The sequence below is a fragment of the Xiphophorus hellerii genome, chromosome 5, assembly GCF_003331165.1.
Source record: "Xiphophorus hellerii strain 12219 chromosome 5, Xiphophorus_hellerii-4.1, whole genome shotgun sequence".
Classification (NCBI taxonomy): domain Eukaryota; kingdom Metazoa; phylum Chordata; class Actinopteri; order Cyprinodontiformes; family Poeciliidae; genus Xiphophorus; species Xiphophorus hellerii.
This window is the reverse complement of record NC_045676.1, coordinates 25,571,378-25,593,839: the sequence shown is the minus strand read 5'-3', so window position 1 is coordinate 25,593,839 and position 22,462 is coordinate 25,571,378. Positions and strand designations below refer to the sequence as shown.

General features: G+C 40.4%; 2 protein-coding genes across 2 annotated transcripts in view; one reads left to right on the top strand and one right to left on the bottom strand.

Moving 5' to 3' along the window:
• Positions 1 to 697, bottom strand: part of tusc3 (tumor suppressor candidate 3) — a 66,173-nt gene extending 65,476 nt beyond the window's left edge. Inside the window, exon 1 of the mRNA XM_032562195.1 lies at positions 562 to 697. Coding sequence (XP_032418086.1) covers positions 562 to 666 — 105 coding nt within the window. The 5' untranslated portion in view covers positions 667 to 697. The remainder of the gene's footprint in view (positions 1 to 561) is intronic.
• Positions 698 to 9,238: 8,541 nt separating this feature from the next.
• Positions 9,239 to 22,462, top strand: part of LOC116719629 (zeta-sarcoglycan) — a 350,021-nt gene continuing 336,797 nt past the window's right edge. Inside the window, exon 1 of the mRNA XM_032562196.1 lies at positions 9,239 to 10,289. Within this exon, the coding sequence (XP_032418087.1) occupies positions 10,251 to 10,289 (39 nt within the window). The 5' untranslated portion in view covers positions 9,239 to 10,250. The remainder of the gene's footprint in view (positions 10,290 to 22,462) is intronic.

Below are 22,462 nucleotides of genomic sequence, written 5' to 3'. Positions count from 1 at the left end.
GCCTTCAGAGTAAACCAGCAGAACCAAAACAAAAAAAAACCCACGGATCTTCTGTTGAACGACAATCTGCATGAGATCGAGCATTTAGCTTTCCTGTGTGGTTAGTTAGACCTCTTCCGCATTCACGGATTACATGAAAGCACACCCCGTATTTCCATTTCGTTTGCGGAACCCAAACAGACTTCCAATAATTACAAAACATCCACATATAGTCGGAAAATATTCTACGTCGCTTTCTGACAAATTTAGTTAATAGAAGAAGAATACGTTTTGCTTGGTTTAGCAACTGCACGGCGTTAGCCTCATGGCTATAGCTGCTTGCTTTGTTAATCTCCGTGTGTTCTCAAAAACACCGCTCTAAGCACATTTTCTATGTGACTGCCCTCATTCACATCAAACATGTAATTTGTGCGTCTAAAACGCAAATTAACCCGCTCTTCTCACGAGCCTTCTCATGACTGCTAGCTTGAGTAACACCGGCAGGTTACACCTGTGCAGCTCCTATTTAAACAGCAGGAGGAAACTCTTTGGTAAAACATGCCCGGACGGCTCAGACATTACCTCTTTCTTCTTCTGTCCTCCTCCGAACGGCAGACATATCGCCAGCAGGAGTAAAACAGTCAGAAAGTGCAGGTTAACAACAGGGTTAGTCCGAGTAGACGCCATGACGGAAGGATGCTGACAGCGAGACACGTATCCGCCAAATGATTGGGTGTCGAGTTGACCAATTAGAGCTAAATTCTTGGAAAGCGGAAGTGTATGGGGTTTGTAGTTTTTGGCTTCGAAAGTCTTTGGCTAAATGCCATATCTGCCGACTCAGTGTAAAAATATATATATATATATAGTTTGAATGTAGTTAAAACATTGTTCAAATGGCTCAATACGTAAGTAATTTATTATTTTTGGATCAAGCAAATAATTTATCTGTGAAAAGTGTGAAAGCATTGGTTTTTAGGAGCAAGGAAAGTAGGGTTCGGCTGACCGAGTGTTGCAGACACATAGCCTACAGTAGAATTAATGGGAAGAGAAAAAAGACTAATGAAATCAGTAGGGGTAACATGTCATCTCAGTCTCATGATGAAATCCCTCCCACTCTTTGTTATTAATTAAATGCAGTCTATTACCCTTCCAATAAATTATCTGCATGAGAAAAAACAGCCCGTGGAACTAAGTAAGCAAATCTCTTGAGGCAAATTATTGGGTCAGTTCAGTAATGCACTTATTTGCAATTGTGTAAAACAGACTTTTATTTGTATACTTTTCAGCATCCCCCCAACCCCCCAGTCTCACTTCTTCTGCTTAGATCTCACCACCACACACACACACACAAACACACACACACACCCTCACACCATGCTGATGAAATGAAACCTCTGCTGGAATATTAAAGTCAACGCACCGTGAAACAATCATTACATATTGCAGTCTTGTTAAACCACAGTTCATTCACTCACACCCACATACTCTGAGCTCAATAATGGAAACATTCTCAGACTTTCTGGGCCTGGTTGTAAAATGATTCCAGTGAACTTGCATTATTGTAATGTAGAGCTCGAGTTTCTTTTTATTGTTTTATGGTTATATAAGTTGCACTGCAGATCACATCTACTTTTGCTGTCAGCAAGGAGAAAATAGTCATGGATAAATGCAGAAGGTTTTTTTAACCTTCAAAATATACAGTGCCTTGCAAAAGTAATCCTTGAACTATTTTTTTTCTTTTCGTCATTCTACGAAAGTAAGTTTTGCTGACATTTTATGAGATAAATCTGCAACAAATACAGTATAATTGTGAAGCTACAAGAAAATGATTCGTGATTTTAATTGAAAAAAGAGTTTTGTCTAAAAATCTGAAAAGTGTGGTGCAGATTTAGCCCTAATTAAAATTCAGTACAATCATATGTCCCCAGAATTTATTAATTTTGAAAACAGAATCCAACTGTAAGTAGCTTAATCTCAGCAATAATACAACTATTGTGTGACTGCCTGAGAGTTTTATTTGACAATGTTAGTGAGCAAACATCATCATTAAGACATGAGAATAGACACAACAGGTCAAGGATAAATCCATGGAAACACGTAAGCAGAGGTGGTTTGTAAAACTGCATCAAAAGTTGTGAAAACATTCAACATCAGGGTGCATCCTTAAAATCTTAAATTAATGTATCTAAAATTAAGGCCTTAAAATGTCTTGGGATTTTTCTGTCTTGCCAATTCACACACAGACATCTTCATTGTGTTCTGTGAGTCAAGACGGTCGAAGCTACCGGTATCTCACTGCTAACACACCCATGCTAGCTAGCTAGTTAGCTTTTTTGCATCTATCATGGGTAAGTGCAAATTTATTGCCACTTGGCTGGGCAAAGTACATACATTTCTGTGGAGATAAGTGTCTTAAATTCTTTGGATAATAGTCTTACATGTCTTACAAAGTTTTAAATTTAAATTGGTGAAACTGATAATGAATCCTTTTAGCAAGGCACTATTCTTATAGACAGACGAGTAAACTTATAAAAAAAAATGCATTTTGATTGCCTTGTGCATATAGATATGTATGAAAGTCAAGTTGGTAAAAAATAAAATGATAACCTAACAGCATTGCCAATGATACTAAAATCATGGGTTGAAAGTTCATCATCTTTTAATTACATAGTACTAATCAGGAACAATTAGATGGTAAATAGTTCCCATTCTTGCAATTGATCTTAACCTTGTTTAGGCTCAAAATAGCTCTTTTACAATGTATTTCTCTTTCACTGATAATCATTTAGCACTTTCTGTTAAATACTTTAGCGATAATTGGCGTAATTTTACTCATAATCAGCTGCAGGCTTGTCACGGGCAATGGTACATGCTGTGTCTTGCCCAAAGACACCTCAACATGTGGCATGCCATGAGATCAAATTTCCAATCCTCTGATTGGAAGACTACCACTGAGTGACAGTCACCCTGTGGTTCAACCGTGGAGGTTAAGCAGCAGTAGTAAGGAACTTCTAATTACAAGTTTTTGACCATCAGTGATCATCAACAAATGAGACTACTTTAGTAAAAGCAAAGAATTTGCTGGTGGGGAACATTCGGCTGTATGTTAAGACATTGGCAGGGAGAAGAAAAAAAAAAAAACATCAGTAATGATCTTAAAGGGCCATAATTAGAAATCCCAGCAAAGTCAGGCTGGGACAGGCCTCTGACAGTACGTTTAATCTTAGAGTTCAAGGCAGCAGGACAGTTTAATTTAATTAAAACAAGTTGGGCTTGTTTTGAAAGATTGGAAGGTACAAAACTTCTTGTTCCCAAATTGCACCTGGCAGCATGGCTTGTGGTTTGCAAATTTGCATTTGTACCAACCGCAGAACTCATAGTCTTGTCCGTCCAGATGACAAATAAGATCTAGACGGTTATTTTGCAGAGCGCTGTGTTTGCCAAAATCTATGCACGCCGTCTCAACACAAACTCTTCAAATGGATTGGCAGGCGGAGTAGTGGACAAGTGATGATTAAGTGCTGTTTTTCAGCTGCCACGAGACCTAGATGTCTGGAACTCGCCGACAAACTCCCTTCTATAGCCACCAGCTGAACGTGATTTAAATGATCAAACACAGCAGGGCAATCATTTCAAAGATACCAATAAAACTACAACCAAGTTGCTGAACAAAAGGGCGATTCAGCGAATCACAATCGTCATGTGAAAATCCAGACTTACATTTAAATAAGAACTATTTTCAATAAAAACTCAGGCCTTGTTCTGTAGAACTTTCTTACAAACCAAGCAACTAAAACACCACAATACATTGACTCGTAGTGATAGTAAATATCTGTTAAGTGTTTTGTATGTTTTTTATAGCCCCGTCACACAAGTGCATATCTTGCTTTCAAACCATTTTGAGGCAGGACTGACACATATTATGGTCAGATGGTCATTAACATTTAATGATTAAAGAAACGTATTTTATCCTATTGCAGTAGCACGCTGTACTTTACACAACCACACACTATACAAATCTGATGGGGGTCACTCACATCATAAGTGATCCTCATGCAATATGTACATACTCAGTACACTTTAAATTGTTTATAAACTGTTCATTATTTTGCGAATTTTTAACCACATGCAAATTATTACTTGGCATTTTGGGAAATGGTGTGAAGGCACTAATTGAGATACCTGTCTTGTAGTACAGACACTGTACACCACACAGATGCTGCTTGCTTTAGAGCAGCCAATGGGAATAAATGACAAAGTTAGAAGAAAGTGAGGGATACACAGAAAGATGGCAGAAACATGTTAACATATATTTTTGCCACAGCTCAGCAACATTGTAATTCTTTATAGCTCTGCAACTATATTTAAGTCACATTAAATGTATTATGTATTTACCAGGCACATTTTATAGCTCAATGAGGTAACTATGCTACTTTAATTGTTATGTATCAGAAATGAATTAAAAGATATCTGACTTCCCAATTTGACGACTTCATATTGGCCTCTGTCTCTTTAAGCAGTTCAGGCTCTTTCTGACACTCTGGCTTCAGCACGTTATCACAACAATGCTTCTCAAAATGCCATTTACAACTGTAAACGGTTTGCTAATTGCTGCTGCTGCTAGTCTGAAGGAGATACTATAGAGTAAAGCAGGGGTGCCCAAAGTCGGTCCTCCAGGGCCGGCATCCTGCATGTTTTAGTTCTCTTCCTGGTGGTAGAAACAATCTTCTCAGCAAGTCAATGTTCTTCTTAGGCCTTCTAAAGAGCCATCATTGGATCCAGGTGCGTTAAACCAGGGAGAGAACTAAAACATGCAGGATGCCGGCCCTCCAGTACCCACTTTGGGCACCCCTGCTAGAGTAACGGTAGGCTTTACACCAGAGGCGCCCAAAGTCGTTATTATCACTTCTGTTTTGTGTTTGTATTTTTTGTGCAAATCTACATGCTTCAACATTGCTGCTGGTACACTGATAAACGGGAAAGGTTATTTCTATTAATTTTATTATATTCTAAAATGTAAAAAATCTTTAAAAAAATGTATACATGATCCATCTTTTTGCAGTTTTAATGTGGGTTAGTTCTTAACTCTGGGTTAAGAGTCCTTAAGCTTAAGGACTCTTAAGGGGGGGATGATCAATTCTGAGGGGAAGAAAAGTGAAAGAAAAAAAGGAGGCTTATGGATGATGTCATTTCCAGCTGGCACAGAACTGTGTGCCCATATCTGAGGTCAGGCACTCCCTTGTTAAAAATAACATGGCCCCAGAAGAATGATTAATTACCTGCCAGCAGAAAGTTTATAGAAGAGATAGAGGGAGAATTATGGGTCCATGAGAGACAGAAGAGTAGGAAGCAGCGGTAAACTGAAACAGAAAAGGGAAGTGGTTGAAATCATTAGAAAAGAGACGGATCTGAGTCAAAGCAAAAAAAAAAATGCACAGCATGTATAGAGAGCTGTACACCAAAAATCTAGAAAGAAAACTCTCAGACAAAAAAGGAAGGAGGAGCAGAGGATGAGGCGTGTCTGTGTGTGTGACACAGACACGCAGAAAAAGAAAGATTGTTTACTTTAGTTTGCCTTAAGCATTTGCTTCTTTAATATCTAAACTCTGTGGAACATAAGCTTAAAAAAAATACACAGCTGCTAAATTAAAATCTTTAGACACTCATCATTTTCAAACACATGAAAATAGTTTCAAGCCAACATCTGCACAAGTTAACCGTTTTAGCTCAATTGGCTATGAATGTACCTTCCCTGTGAATTATTGGAAGACTTGCACAAGCTGTGAACAGCATGGTCCCTGTTATACGTGGCAACTAAATTGAGTCTGAATAACAAGTAATCCGTATGACTGAATGTCTATTTGTGCATACACCGTGACATATATTATACTCTGAAATCACTATTTCTTTCTAATTATTTGTCACATTTTGTCTTTAGATGGACATTCTACAACCTTTAAAAAATCTGATTTGCTAAGAGAACATATAGAAAACTGCAATCATAAATTACTTAAAATACGTAATATGCATCATAGAGTCATATAGTTGGATATTCCCTTTCAACTTTGTTATGTGATTATTTGATCAATTAAATGACTTGTAACTTGTAAATATGAAAAAATAATCTATAGAGAAAAGTTCAAAGGTTATAATGGGTGAGATTGAAGACAAACTTTAAAATTGCACAATAGGATGGCAAGTTTTGATCGTAGCCTTGGAAAGGTATTGCTTCGTGTAGGTTCAACTGAAACTAACCTATAGAGTTTGTCACAACTTATTCATCTGTATTATTTTAACAAAGTGGATTTCCATTGATATTTTCAGGAGAGGCACCACTTATTAATAATAAAGAAGATTCTGACATATCTCCTGTTAACAACTTCATAGATGCACATAGAGGAAATATGCAAAAAGGCCGGTTTCCATCATGATAAAGCCGTTGGAGCCATGACCATGGTAGAGGATAAAATATTTAAGGTGAGACAGAGAAGCTGTGGGTTTAGGGAGAAAGAGCTAGCTGGGTGGCTGAGGGCAGGACAGGAGGATGCTTGTGTTAAGTTCATAGCCTCTGTCCAGTCTTCTATTGATCTGATCCACTTTCTGCTTGTGATCTTCTCTGTCCCTGACCACACCCTTCTCACAATGCTTTGCTGTAGCTTCCTCTCTAGTTATGCCTCCTTGCTGCCTCTAATCTCGATTTCATGTTGTTTTTGTATGCTTCTCGATAATTTATTGTCTCCTTACCTGATGAAGTATCTTTTTTTTTGTTGTTAAGCAGTTCCTTAAGATCACTGGTAACCCAATGTTTGTTACTGAAGAAGAACCTTGCTGTACTGGTGGGGAGAGGGTTGTCTACACAAACTTTTAGATAGTCAAACACTTAGTTATGGCATTGATGCAATGTCCATGTGCCAGGCAGGGTGCAACCCAGTCGGTGGCCTTGAAACAACCCCGCCAGGCTTCTTCGATTTCATGTGACTGTCTTCTCAGCTCTTTTTATCACAGGTTCTCTCTGTACAAGAGAAAAAACGAGATTACAATCTGCTGTACCAAAAGGAGGTCTTCCAACAGATGTTTTTTTCATGCTTCCCCGATTTCTACATAAGAGATCAAATGTGTTGTTGTCTCTGGTGGAGCAGCTGACAAACTGTTAAAACCTTGAACGTGTAGCAGAGACTGATGCGTGGTTTTAATCTCCAAATGCTGCCACAAATGCCATCGGGGAGTTGTGTCTGTTGCAACAGCAACAACTGAGCTGCTGATATTGCGAGCAATGACGCCGAAATGCATACTGTTGCTGGAAGAACACTGGTGAACCCGTCTTGGAAAAAAACTCGGATAAAGGATTTTGTTGTACAGTAGCATATCTTGGAATTCACCATCTGTTGTTGACAAGCACTGCTAATCCACCTCCTATGCTTTTGCCGCTGTAATTGCCGCCAAATTGTTGTAGACCATGCAGACATGTCTCAGTGACAAAAACAGAATACCGCATTAGTGGTAACTGTGGGTAAAGCCAACCAGGTGACCAGGTGAATGCAAACAATGGAGTCGATGAAAACATACTCAAAAAGTTCTTAGCTCATCGATTTAAATGGGTTCAATACCCTCTAAAGCTTGGATCATACAGTATCCACTTTTGACAGAAGAGTAATAGGCAGGAAATACACCTGAGATACCCCAACCACATCAACTTACCTCGATCTCTCTGTGCATGTGAATTTGTTTTAGGTAAACCATCTGGTACTTGAGACCATTTTTGGAAAAATAAATAAATAAACAACAGTGCGCAGTATTTTAGGTAAACTTTCAAAACAGTGCTACAGAAAGATTAGGAAACATTTGAAATGACTGATTTGGGTAGTATTTGGAATATGTTCTGCAGAGATGATTCACTGCACGCTACATCCCTTGTCATAGTGCCAGATTTAGTAAGACTAATCACTGCTACAAACTAAAGTTCAATTAAGACCACAAATTTGAAGAATGGAATCAAAAAAGCATCCTAAATGAAGGTATTTTGAATGATTTCTTATGTTAAAAGGGGATTTACCCAAAATTTAAATATAATATAATTGTGTTAATATTTTAAATGAGTAATTTACAAATAGTTATATATATATACACACACACACACACCCCACACACGCTCATTTAGAGAGTTGGACCCTTGTGGATCTTTGACAGGTTCACCACGTTTGTCTGATTTACTCAAAACGCTTTGGAAAACTAAACAAGTCCTGGATGGGCTATGACCCATTATATGCCTTAATTTATTCCTAAAGAATCTAAGCAACGACAAAAGATCTGATTAAAGTGAAGTATAAAATATATAAGTAGCCTCAATCTGACAATATCGTCTTCTAGAAAATGTTTATTTTTAAATGGACCGTTCCCTATCCTAGTGGTTCTATCCTTCCTTCGCATTTTCCACTCTCCAGCTCCCTCTCGATTTTCATTCTGCTTCCTCCTTGCCCAGCCCGCCCCTCCTCACCACACCTGCTCTCCCCACGCGATGTATATCTTCTGTCTCCTCTGTCAGCATTTACCTCCTCACACACACACACACGCCTGCGAGTCATTTCCCACTCCTACTAATTATTATTATTATTCCCCCTATCGGTCTTATTTTTTGTCACTCGTATAGTCCAAACATGTCCTTCCCCCTGCACGCACAATATTCAATAGGTGCTAAAGGTAACGCATAGGGACCCTTACGGTCGGCAGGCGGCGACACTTTATTACGCAGCAGCGGGGGGATCAGGACAATGATGGCAGGATGAAAAATTAATAAGAAAAGTTTTACTGTTTCATAAATACGTGACCAAAAATCTACTTTCGTGTTTCCACAAAATCGCACAGTGACGCGCGCGCCAAACCGTTCACCTTTCGTAAAAGGCGTGTTTGCGATAAATATTGTTAATTTCTTGTGTTTTCATTTTTTTCTTTTCTTTTTTTTTTTTCTAATTTACGCGCACGGGCTATAAACCGAGCGAGCCCAGACTTTCTGCAACCCTCTCCCAACAGTCTCTGCATTTAAATCTCTCTTGACTTCAGTGGCAAAGCAGCATTGTCGATTCATCTACTTGATTAGAGCTGCTCCCCCTCCCAGTCTCTGTCTCTCTTTCTCCTTTACACACACGCGCGCGCCCCTACACACACGCGCGCGCGCACCCCCCCCCCCATCCCACACACACACACACACACATTGGTACGTCAGTCATTGAAATAATATACAGCAACCTTCCTTGCTTCACTCCTCCCGTCTCCCTACAGCTCTCCACTGTTCAGCATTTCTCCCATCAGGTTTATCCTCTCTCCCTATCTCTCTCTTTTTCTCTCCCTCCCTCTCTGTTTCTCTCTCTTCCTCTCCTCTTTCGTGGAGGGGGGGAGCTCATATCTCTGGCGGTTTGCCGCATGGAAGTCGCCCAGGCTAGACTGAATCTTCTCTCTCTGACTCGGACTCCATTGGCCATTCCGCGGCAGCAACAGCGAACCCAACGCCACATGAGTCGGGACACGCGCCGGGATGTAACGGCATCTATCCGCTGACCGACTGTAAAAAAAAAAAAAAAAAAAAAAAAAAAAAGAGACAGAGAGCGAACGAGAGAGAGAGAGAACCAGAATCCCGGCATCATTCCAGCAGAGGGAAGGAAGTGGATTGGGGGGCGTTGGGGGAATGTTTCTCACTCAGATGTAACAACCACAGAAAGCAGGGATCGCCAAGTGCGCAAAAGCCGCTTCTTCCTGAGAACATCATTACGCACGGCGCTGCGCTCTCTCTCGCTCCCCCCCAGCCCCCCAATTTCTTTTTTATTTTCACGTCTTTTCGTTCCCTCCGTTCACTGCACGGACTGACCGGAGGTTGGATGTACATGTGTCCGCGCGCGGCGGTGGGGACTTCCATGGTGTGAAGTCCAGATTTTTTTTTTCTTTTCTTTCTTTCTTTCTTTCTTTTTTTTTTTTTTTTCCAAGCGACCCAACTGGAGGCTCGAAACTGAGAAAATCCGTCGCCCTACTGGAATATTAACAACCCAGTCTTAGCAGCGGCCCAGGGGAGTTGCGGGGAGGGAAGATGTTGCTGCTGCACCAGCAGCAGCAGCAGCAGCAGCAGCAGAGTTTGGGACTCTAGAGAGCTTCCCCAACTTTTCTTCTTTTTTTTTTTTTGTTGCTTTCTCTCCCCTCCTCTGGCTCCGTTTCTAATCTGTTTTCCTCTGATCATCTTCGCCTTTGGGACTTTCTGTTTGATTTGCAGCTCAACGGAATCGGTCATGGACCGCTCCACGTCTTTGGATATCGAAGCGCTCAAGGTAAGACCCCCTCCCCCCCCATCACCCCCAAACCCCTCGGTCTTAGGCGGGGAGGCGCGAAATCACTCCCGCGGAGTGAGCTGATGTGCCACTCTAGATGGGTGGCATGTTGGGTGAGCGCGACTGATGAGTGACTGATCGGTTGTCTCGGGTGACTGCTTGGATTAATCCGCCGCTGAGTGACTGATGGTGAGTTGGAGGGGATGGTGGGGGGAATAGAGGCTCGTGGCGACGGCTTTGATAGTTGGCCGAGACTCTGTTTGTTGGACGTGAGGGGAGGTCTTGAAAATATTCAATGTAGGAGAAATCCACATGTCTAAAATGGATCAGGAAAGTAGGAAAGAGAGTCTGAGCAGGTTAAGTTTCACTGCGTTCTCAACAATCGCGCACCGGTTTGGATGTACCGGTGAAATTATGACAGCGTTCCCCTGTTACCACATTCATGACCTGTCTCTTCTGTAGAGGTTGGTGGGGCATCCAAAAATTGTACCCAGGGAACAAGCAGCACTATTTTTTCTTAAAATAAAGAAAATGAACAGCCATCAAAATTTCTCAAGTGACAGTAAAAAGGTATTTGGTCAAATGTCATGAGTATTTTGAGTGTTGCCATTTAATCTGATTCAATTTGTGAAAAATTAAATCACCTGAAAAGAAATTACCTGCGGCCCTGTAAATATTACCCCCCAGATTATCATCTACATTTTTACAAAAAGTTGTCATGTTATCGCCTTTTCGTTACTTTGAATGAAAAGACAGGTCAATTTAATCCACCATGTCAAGTAGCATGAGCTTAAACTATTGCAATGAGCTCCCAACTTAAATGCATGTAAAATTCAACGGGGTACATTTTGTCCAAGTGTGCAAGTAAAGTTTTGCAGTGTGTGATTAAAATAGGCTCTTGTGTATGTTGAAATAATGTATATGTTGCTGATTCCCGTGATTGTCTGAAATATGCTTACACATATTGGACAGAAGCAGTTGTTAAGGGGTAATCAAATGCGAGCCACCGAGGGTGGAAACGTGCTGCTGTTGTACTGTGAACCAGTGATTGAGTAAATGAGCAAATAAATGAAATTCCCTGCGGTTTTGACATATTTTTTGGGGGGGTGGGGACGACTTGATGCTGTGCCGACGCAGAACTTCAAAACGACTTTGGCCAAAAACTCGCAGATTGTGGATTCAAAAGATAAAAATTGGCATTCCAAATTGAACATGACCTCAACAGTTAGCTGGCGAAGCTGACCCACAGAACTGAGCAAGTGCCGAACAACTCTTTCTGTGCTTGTGAAATGTTGCTTTTCTCGCTCTATCTTTAGAAAGTAGAATACAGAGAAATGCTTAGCTTCAGCCAGAAAAACATCACTTTAAAGAGTATCATTCCAAAGAACTTATGAATAATTATTAGATATGTTTTTAGTAAAGCTGTGAATCCTTCATGTACCAAGTCTTTGGAAAATTTGGCAATAAAGTGTATAGTTCTTTATTGAGATGTTACTTATTTGTCATTTAAAGTGTCTTAAGGTAAAAATTGTTGTAAACTGGTGTCATATAAACCTGGTAAAAACGAATCCCTTGTTCAACGCTTTGCTTCGTACAGAGGATTTGGAACGTGGGCTATTGAGAAACGATTACTTGCTTGAGATGTGAACTCTGTTGAAGTTTTAATCGATTGTTAGCGATATTACCCAATCACTAACGTTTAGTCATGATGTGTGTAATGCGCCAGTTACGCTATGAAGTTTACCAGAAATCGCGTGCGCTGTAAACAACCAGCCCTAACTGCGAACAGAGAAGTGCCGCGCAGTATGACATCTTTGCTAGCAAAAAAATTTTTTAAGCATTCCCCTTTGTCCGATTTTAATCTCTCAGCATTTGGAAGGAAGCGTGGCCAACTTCGAATTAATGGCTTCATTCATTCCTCCGGTGCCATTGTCAAACTACAACCGTGGTAAACTACAGCGCAGAAAATCCATGTCATAATTTCAAAACTCCTCCCTCTGTACCTCGGGTTGAACAAACTGGACAAATTGAGCTCAATGGGAGAAATCCCAAACGGGCACTGAAGGGAGATGAGAATTGTACAGAACTGCGTAGAAAGGCAATGGACAGGCAATCAATTAAACTGGATTGAATCCTACATGTATTAAAATGGTGTCATCATTTTTTTAATCATATACAACAAATGTAATATTCAAAAAAACAAAACTGCTCAGAAAAGTCCTTAACATGCAGTCTTTTTGAAGTGCATGCCAGGTGCATTATGTCACTGTGATGAGCTGAGTGTCAGAGGGTTTGGGGTTTTTTTTAAGCAGAGAAATGTTGAGAAGACACAAATCCTGGATTGAGCTAAATTGCAACGGTTGCCTCCATGTAACTCCCAAGTGATTGTCTGTAATCAAATCCCAGCCCTGGCCGGTATCAGTGCTCCACTCTGCACATTAAGTTGATAAGATTTTCACTCTCTGCTGGCAGTCCACCTTTTCATCTGCTCACCTGCCAGATGTTTTCCGGGCAGCGGTGAGAACCCCCCGAGGTTCCAGCGCATCGGCCATGGCCGCTCTCAGAGTAAACACGTTCTGTGCCCTCTTGTGTTCCTGTATTTGTATAGCAGTGTGTAGGCGTACGTGTGTATGTTTGTTAGTCTTGGTGTGGACATGCTTGTCTATACAGTGGTGAGACCAAACTGCTGCCTGGGAAAGAAAATCTTTTCAAATACAGTTAACTGGAAGTGTGTGTGTAGAAGCGCACACTTTCAAGCTTACTGGATTTTAAGACACTGAATATAAATTAAATTGACATTTATACACTCCAGTCCAATTTATTGAAATACCTTTTTTTTTTTTTTTTTTTCTGAGTGTACATGTAGTATCTGGAGGTGTGTTAACACTGGTCTCTGCGAACAATCCCAAAATGATAAACAGAAGAGGACGGCATTTAGACAGCAGCAAATAATGGCCAAATATTGCTGTGACCAGTGCGTGTTTGTCTTGGTTTGACCAGGACCGTGTGCTTGTAAATCAGTGCAGGTTTCAATATCAATGGAGCAGTTTAAGTGGTATTGATCTTTAGTAATAGCTGTGCTATAAATTCAATGCAGAATAATAAAGGCGGTGAATTTGACCCTCTAGATAAGAGGCTCCTCACTTGCAACGGCAGCATTTTGAAATGTAGTTAAGCCTTGCTGGCGTTACTGAAAGTATGAACTATAACGTGACAAGATGGAATCAGATGAATTGGTTTCGAAGTTACAGGCACAAAATGGCACGCAAATATGTATTCATGAGCAGTTTTTAACATATTTGCTAAAAGTGTCACTGCGTCGTGGCAGTACAATACGAGACGGATCGTCTGTGAAAACAACCAATCAGAGCCAGGTGGAGGGTCTTAGCGCTGTCAATCAACCTCGTGCTTAATGTGCTAATGGCAGAGAAACAACTTATCGATATAGGAGAACTGTTAATACGCCGTCATTGGTGAGCAACGCATACACAAGGTTGACTGACAGCGCTAAGACCCTCTTCCTGTTTCTGTTTGGTTGTTTCTGATTTAGCTTTTTGGTTTGTAGTTGACACTGGGAGAAGGCAGAGGAGCTGATTTAGCTTTTTCACAGATTATCTGTCTCATATTATGCTGACAGTTTTAAGGAATATGAAAGAAACATATGATTTTTTTGTAAAAGTTACGTACCGCAGCTTTAAACATACCAAAAACAGGAAAATAGAGCATGTCACCCCAGTCCTAAAGTTCGTCCACTGGCTCCCTGTAGTTCAGAGAATAATACTTATATTAGTTTATAAATCACTGAACAGCTTAGCACCAAAATATATTAAAGAAAACAACCTTCTGGACCTCTCAGGTCTTCTGGTTCTGCTCTGTATCCCTAGAACCAGAACCAAACATGGAGAAGCAGCATTCAGCTTCTATGCACCACAAATCTGGAACAAACTTCCACAAAACCTAAAATTTGGCAAAACACTAAATCAAGACAGAAAGAAAAAAACCCTAAGATACCTGTTTAGAGTTGCCTTGACTAATGACCGGAACACTGATCAATATATTTGATGCGCTTTATGATTTGATGACAATACTTGACAAAATGTTTATTGCTTGTTTCACAATTGGTTACAGTATTATGTGTCTATGGCATAAATCACTGTGAACTGCCTTGTTGCTGAAATGTGCTATGCAAACGAACTTGACTTGACTTAAGCATATGGAAAATAACAGGGTGACTGAATTATAATTCCGACCAATGAATGTTAATGAATTACAGCAGAAGCTCTGAATTATAAACTAACTACAGCTTCTAAGCCTGATTCATATTAGTTCCTACAAAAATACAGGCCAACTAGTCTGAATGAAGCACGAGTGTGAATTGGTGGCTAGTTGCCGATTGTGGTAGCCGACAAAATATTCTCACCTGGAGTTCCGGACTGAGCCCAGGCTTTGGTGGGAGTTTTTTCTTCTTCTTCCCACCCTGGTTGCTCTCTTTCATTCAACTCCATTTGATAACCACCCAGTGCAGTCATAGTTTTGCATTTCTGGCCACTGAGCAGCTCAATTTGAGCAATTGGGGGTTCAGTGCCTTTTCCAAGGGCACTTCAAAAGTAGCTGCTGAGGGACGGGAGAGCATTACTCATTCATTTAAGCCAGCCAAACCCGCCCCCGTCCCTCCGCCGCCCCTCCCCCAAAAGCTTGCTGCTCTAACCTTCAGGCAAGCACAATTTGTCATTTTGTGTATCATCGCTTCTGTTAACTCTGGTAAAAGCAAGAAAAAAAAAAAACACGAGACAAACAAACAAAAAAAAGAAACATGTGAAGTGATAACTTAATGCGCTGCGACGTGGAATACATTATGTTGTGCTGACAGTCGTGTTTGATGAAGCTGTCACCGTGACAGCTGCGAAACCTGAAAAGTGTCCGCCTCGGTTCGAGCCAAGTGGAGTCGACGCTTCGCCACACCGCAGGCTTCGCAAACGTTTGCACGTCTGCAGGTTTCAGTTTTGAATCCATAACAGATGCGCCGCGACGCATTAGGATAACTGAGCGCGGCACTGAATTAATGTCAGCGTCCTCCCCAGTTGCCAAATGAAAGTATTGATAGCCGCATGTGAATTTGTCGACATGGCAGTTTCTCAATCTGTGGGATGGGACCACACAGCGCTGACATATTGATATACGTCCCATGTCTATATTTCTTACTTATGTATGGAAAATGAATACCATTACGTGGGAATATAGACCTGGGATTCAACAGTCTGTCATCTCAAGGTAACCCATTTAAGAAAGTGAATCTGAATATTGCCAACTTTTCGACCGATTCATCAATCAGTCTCAAGATTTCCTTCTAGTTCACAAGTCCATACTATTCAAGTTCGTTTGGAACCACTAGTTGGTTCACTGTAGTTTATCAACTCTAAAGTTGTCTGAAGACTTCACTTTCCAACATTGCCAGAAAAGTTGCTACCTGATTGGCTTAATGAGCATGCTATCACTGCGTTTGATTGGTCAGCACACTCACATGACCGGACCCCCATAGAGAACCAATTGTGTATTCTCAAGAGGAAGATGGGACGAACCGGCCCAAGCACTGCAGGTGAGCCGAAGGCTGCTATTAAAGCAACAGATACAGCAATCCTCGCACAAACGACCTTCGATCGGGAGTCGAGTCCTTATGCTCAGGAGGCCAACATTTCTGTATTAAATCTGTGTTTTCATTGGTTGCCTGTAGTATTCAGAATTTCTCATTAAGTGGGTTTCTATGAGGTGTAGGTCATGATCACGCTAATTCGATTTATGCAATAGAGGATTTTCAGTGTCTGTGTTGAGTTACTGAACTTTTCGATTATATCCTAGTTTATTGAGATGCACCTGTCAGTTTTTGTAGGCTGAAGAAGTGCATTCTCGTCCACTCGTTAGACTCTATAGCCTAAAATGCTCCTGAGTGTACTACAAAAAAAAAAAAAACTTTAAAAAGAACAAAGGAAAAGCGTTAATGTCTCTTCACTGTTACACATGTGGTGATGTATTTTTACTATTTTCTCTAGACATTTTGAACTTTCGGTTTCTATGTTGTGCTATCATATTTTCCCTATATTTACAAGGTCTTTCGCTGTTTGCACTGTTAGGATTCATGCAAACACCCACTCCAATAAACAAAAGCATTACACGCAGCTCGGGGCGTGAGAAGATGGTGTTTACGGTAATTTGCCAAGTCCAGTAGTCAGTGTTACAGTTAATTACCTCTTCTTGCAGAAAGACCACTTCCACTACACACTAGTGTTCATAATGTATGAATTTGACATTTTTTCTATTCCCCGTGTAACATGGAAAACAAACTGAGACCAAAAATACTTTACTGTTTGTTTTTTGTGTGTGTGTGTGTGTTTATGTGGATCCAATTTTATGAGTTCTTCTAAATAAATAAAAAACAACACAACAACAGCATTTAAAGGTTTAACAGCTTCAGGGCTCCTGTTGGCCTTCTAAAGGTTAACTTTCAGCATTTAAACTCTCCGTGTGCACACATATTCATCTTGGGGGGGGAGAAATTAGTTTCTGTTGTGCTTGTTGAGCAGCTGAGCCTAGTAATCCACTGTGTTGAAGCCTCAGACTTTAATATTGCTTCCAGTGGTGTGTGTACGCCAGTTTGTCCACGTATTAACACCCCACCACTTTACTTAATGAGATGACTAAAAGTAAACTTTACCACACATTGTCTCTCTGTGTGTGTTTTTAAGTTCACATTTGTAATTATATCCCTGCGTGCTAGCAGGGTCCTATCATGAGTTTACAATAACATTGATAAATAAGTGAAATACTGCAATGTGTTTACCAGAAGCCGCAAATTTTGCTTCTTTTAACTGTTGCGCTTAGAACCAACGTGGCTTTAACGTCCGCTGTGCTTGTAATATTCAGGAGTAATCTCTGTTAAAAAAACGTGGACATTTTGGTCAATAGACTGTCTACGTGTGGGTATCTGCCTTAAAAAATTAAACATGGTTTGGTTTATAAACTGCTTCAGTATGGCAAAAGTAAGCCTTTGGTCTTATTATGTTTCTTATTTTATAATAATAATAAGGAATAATAAATCACTGAAGAAAACATTCGGACATACAGTAGAGTGATGTGCAGCTCTAGTTATTAGATCATCAAGGTAAATTTTCTAATCTGCCTCACAGGTTCCTCTGACTTTAAATGCTCAACTATAGCTGACGATGTTAAGCCGTTTATGTGCGAGAAAAAACTGGGATGGTTATTAGGTCGACCACGACGGCGAAGTAGAAGAATTGCAGGCAAAAAGAAAAGAAGTTAATTTCTGCCCAAAAACTCAAGACATTTTGAGATTAAGCTGAGAAATTATCTAGGAAAAACTTGGAAATTTCTGAGCTCCAAAAGTCGGCGAGAAGAAAAAAAAAAAAAAAAACTCACAATAAAATACATGAAATTCTGTAGTTGTAACAACAACAACAACAAGTAAGACAGTTCAAGAGGCATAAAAGTGTTTGCTTGGCTATATTTGCTTCCCGAGGTGCACTTTGAGGGCGGTTTTTAACAAAATGAAGTTCTCCATGTGTAATATTGCCACAGTTGATGCTTCAGCAAAGGAAGCGCTGAGGCATACTGCCAGCTCTGACAAAAGAGCAGCATTTACCTCGTGGATGGAGGATGTGGTGAGTCATTTAGAAGAATTCACACGATGACATTCTGAATGCATCTGCTGCAGTGTGATGCTGACTGCAATTGAATACTTAATACTGTGAACTGGTGAGCTGGACCGGAGCTGCACCCCCCCCTCCCCTCCCACGTGAAAAGCTAGTGGTGGAGTCATGCTGTATAAAAACCTGCTAAGATTGTTAGCCTACATGCCATCTATTACCCTAATTAGTCCAACTTGACAGATTTTAGGGGTCAAACCCAAGGTTAATGAGTTTTTTGCCAAATAGGGAAAATTTAATTTACTTTAGAATTACTGATCCTGCGAAGCCAGTGTTTCACAGGAACCTAATAAATGTTCGCAGTTAAGCTCTTAGTTCTCCCAAGTAAATGGCGTCGCAAACTAAAGCGCACTCTGCATAAAATTACACGCCAGACAATGGCTAGACTCAGGTAAAGTTTACTTAAGCATTTAAATTGATTCAGGGACACGTGGCAAACACTCTGAGTGACAAATAATGCTACAAAAGCAACTTTTTTTTTTTTTTTTTAAACCCAGAGGGAAGAAATTATTGACAAGAAAAAGTGTGCACGGCTCCCGAGCAGATACCTGGAGAAGCGAAGGCACAGAGAAATGCAGAGGTGCTCAGTAAGCTGAGGGGAAGAAAAAAAACAAAAAACCCATGGAGTTCAACTTGGCTCTGGGGATTCTCGAAGGTCCACATCACCACACGGTTGTTGTAATTACACACACGCGCGCACACATGCGGATACACCCACAGACCTGCAGCCCATCAGCTCCTGCTAAAAATAGCTGGCAGTGGAGAGATTTGTTTACACATTTTCATATGTCCTTGAATGCAAAAAAAAAAAAAAAAATGCAGCAGAGCAAAACCACCGATGCGTTTTTCTCAGCGGTATTTACTTTAATATCGGATCGCCACTCGTGACAATAATCCGGCAAACTCGACATCTGTAGCTGTGGAACCTCCGCGCTCCCCAATGAGCGATCGGTCTTAACAATGACCGATGCTTCCCCGTGTTACCTGCCACTCAACCTTTCAACTATAAGCCTCGGGTTGTGTGTGAACGCCTTGTGTTTCCACTCGTAGTATGTCTCCAGTCGCAGGAGGGAATACTTCGGTCCACTTTATGTTCCGTTCCTGCAACTGCGTCGTCCTTCACGCGCTGATTTTTGACGTCGGGAAAGCGCGCGGCCTCGCGAGCTTAATGCATGCACGGACGCCAGGCGCGCAGCATAAATACCGTAGCCGAAAGTTATCAACACATTGCTGAAGACGCATTAGAGCGCTATGATGTTACAGAACATGCTTCATTTGCCGTATTTTCACACAGTCATTCGTCTTCCTGTTATCTGCACTGCACTCTGTTCTGAAACTGTCACAAAGTATAGGCGGTGGATGTGTCTTTGAGTGCGGCCGTGACCTTGGACTGCGTGTTTTCTCGTGTCCTTTTATTTTGTGCAAGAGCAAAACTTATTACTAAACAAACTAAACATTTTGTTTAGCATTTAAGGTAAATGTGGTGGAATTTTGCTCAATGGTCCCCTGATTAACAAATCAACTTTCAATGACGGTACAGCTGCAAATCTCACTTCTTCATTACCAGTTTTGTACATCGAGTGAATTTTTTTATTTTTTTTATTGTTTTTGTAAAGTGTGAACATTAATTTTCAGATCTTACTTCTGAACCTTCACGGATTTATTGTTAACACGACTATTCTTTGATCGGAGCCATTCTGTTGTATCCCTGGCCGTATGTTTGTGATGACCTGAATACAAAACGATTCTGGATATGGCAAAACATATAGAGCAAAAATGAACAATGAAATCCTGAAAACACTGACAAAAATGGAAAAATAAAACCCAAAATACCCAAAAATGTTGATGCAATGCTTGACATGCGTTATTATAGGTCGTGTCCATTTGTCCACCAACCAGGATGCTGCAGAGTGCGGCCAGACATGGATCTCGTGTTCATTACAGGTCTCAGTCATTTAATCCTCTTTCCCCCCCACACTCCCCTCTGCTCTAATTGCCATTATCATCTGGAGATTATTGCAATATGACTCACTTTGTCAACACCGGTTTTCCTCAAAATTGAATTATGCGACAATGACAAGGTAATCAAGATCTGGTAATTGTTCCCTGATCCTGCTATGGCAAGGTAATAATCACCTGGATTTTTTTTTTTTTTTTTGTCAGATACACCAATCACTGCCTTTTATCTGCGGCTGCAGATTAAACACAGAAGCTGAATCCGCTGTCTGTGCCTCTGATTATAATTAAAAGTGACTATTTTTTGCCAACGGGGGCACATTTGGCTTTATTGTGCTTATTGTTCACTGTCAGTTTACTAAAATGAAGTTGTATTCTCTATGTCGTGTGCTTTCCGGAAGCCTACATGCTCCTCCACGCACCGTGTATTTTACCTGTGACAGAGAAATCCTTTCAAGGAAGCTGAAAATCTTGGTGTTGAATTGCACCTCAATCTTTTGATCCCAAAGCTTATTTTATCTTATTTAATTTTTTTTTGGTTATATTTCTGCAGCAGGTCAGCTGTAATGTGCCCCAGCCTGAATATCCTTTCACGAGTCCTTGCAGGTGACAATGAAATGACAGGCTACTATTCATCTTTTCAGACGCAGTCTTGTTGTGCCTGCTAGCTCCCAAAGAGCAGATGTGGCTTCAACCGCTGACACGAGTTTCACTCGAGATACGACTTTAATTCAATATGAAAAGCGCAAAGATCCTTAGCCAAGAAGATTGCTGTTACCAAAACAAAGCAAGTCTCACTTAATCTGGTGAAATCACTATTTTGATTGTTTTTAAGACACACCCCAGGTTAAATTACTCCCAATATCACACAGAAAGTGCAATATTTTGTCATGGCCACAGAAATCACTGTAGATAAATTATTCTTTCAATTTTTTTCAAATTTCTCATTGTTTATTAATCTCTTTGACCTCACCGTTGCACTGTAGTATACCCGTGTCCATTTTAGCTTAGTCATTATGTCTGTGAACATAATGACTAAGCTTTCCAACAATTGGTCAGCTATCCTTAAGTATTTCCTATTCTTTTCATAAGAAGGTATAGCATGTTGTTCTATTAGCTGGACTTTGCTTTAAACTCAATGTAAGGAGTGAAAGCGCACACGGCCAGAACACACAGCTGCAGGGTTTATTCTACACATGTGGGGACAGATCACAACAAAAACAATGGCGGATAGCATTGTGCTACGTTGGGCTACTTAACCTGGTCAGTTTAGCACAACTTCAGATCAGTAATATATGTGTGTTTCATATATTATTTGTATGTAACACACATAAGTAATATATATGTGTTTTTTTTATTTTATGGGTTACTGTTTCTCAATAAAGTGGTAGCTAAGGGTCAAAAAGCACATGTGCGTTTCGACGACATGCTGAGCTCACAGCGCCATGTAGTGGCCTGGCATAACAACTACAAGGTGTATTGGCGGTCTTGTCTAAACATGAACCTTTTCCCCAATTGACATGCAGAAATACTGTCAGTTTCCAGACAGCGGTCTCATGTAAATTATGGCCCAACTTATGAACTATGTTGTTTGCCGAATACAAAACAGTTTTACTCTGTGTTGTGTTCCTCGAGGAATAAGCCCATTAGACTAGATGAAAAGGCTACAAACTCCACAGCTTAATCTATTAAAAGGCTCTCTTTCAGCATAGTGTTTACCATAGCCAGCTAATTAAAACTCGATTGTTTGTGTCAATCCTTATTGTTTACTACTATTCTCCCCATCTAGTGTCCAGTGGCCTGCAGTCAGGCTGGGCAGAGTCAGGACTGTCTACCATAGGCTATTCTCAAAAGGTGATTCAAAATCAACTTTTGCTTACATAGTTTTTCTTTTTTATATATACACTGTATAGTCACCGAATCACTTTAATGCAGATCAAAAACCGAAGAGTTAAGTATAGTTAAAAAGAAACAATTCAACATTGCCCTCTTCTGGTCAGGAGGGCAGCTGGCTGGATGAGCGGATCAACCCGTTGTTTTGTTAGTGTGATAGCAATTTATGAGAAGCATGTGGAAACTGGTGAAGCACATGTAAACATCCACACAGGCAGCCTTTCATGCAGCCTTTTATGTAGCTTTTTAGATTCACTTACATTGCCTATGCATTACATTTAGTTACAAAGCCGACTTGATAGCAAAGTGACTGCCATATAGCACTGAAATGTGTTTTTTTTTTATTTTCACTTGGAAAAAAAGCTGGGAAACATTTAGATCTTAATTTACTAAGCAAGAAAATGTCGGTCCTTACAAAAGGCCTGTAGTTTTAGATTTTGTTGAAGAAAATGCTTTTTTACAGGGATGTGTATGGTGAAATGTTTGGATGACTGCAGGCTGATTTGTGCCATTAATTGAATTCCCTGGTCATTATAACTGATGTCCAGCAGATAAATATGTACTGTAGATGGCATCAGTTAAGAAGTGATTTGCTTTGCATGCTCT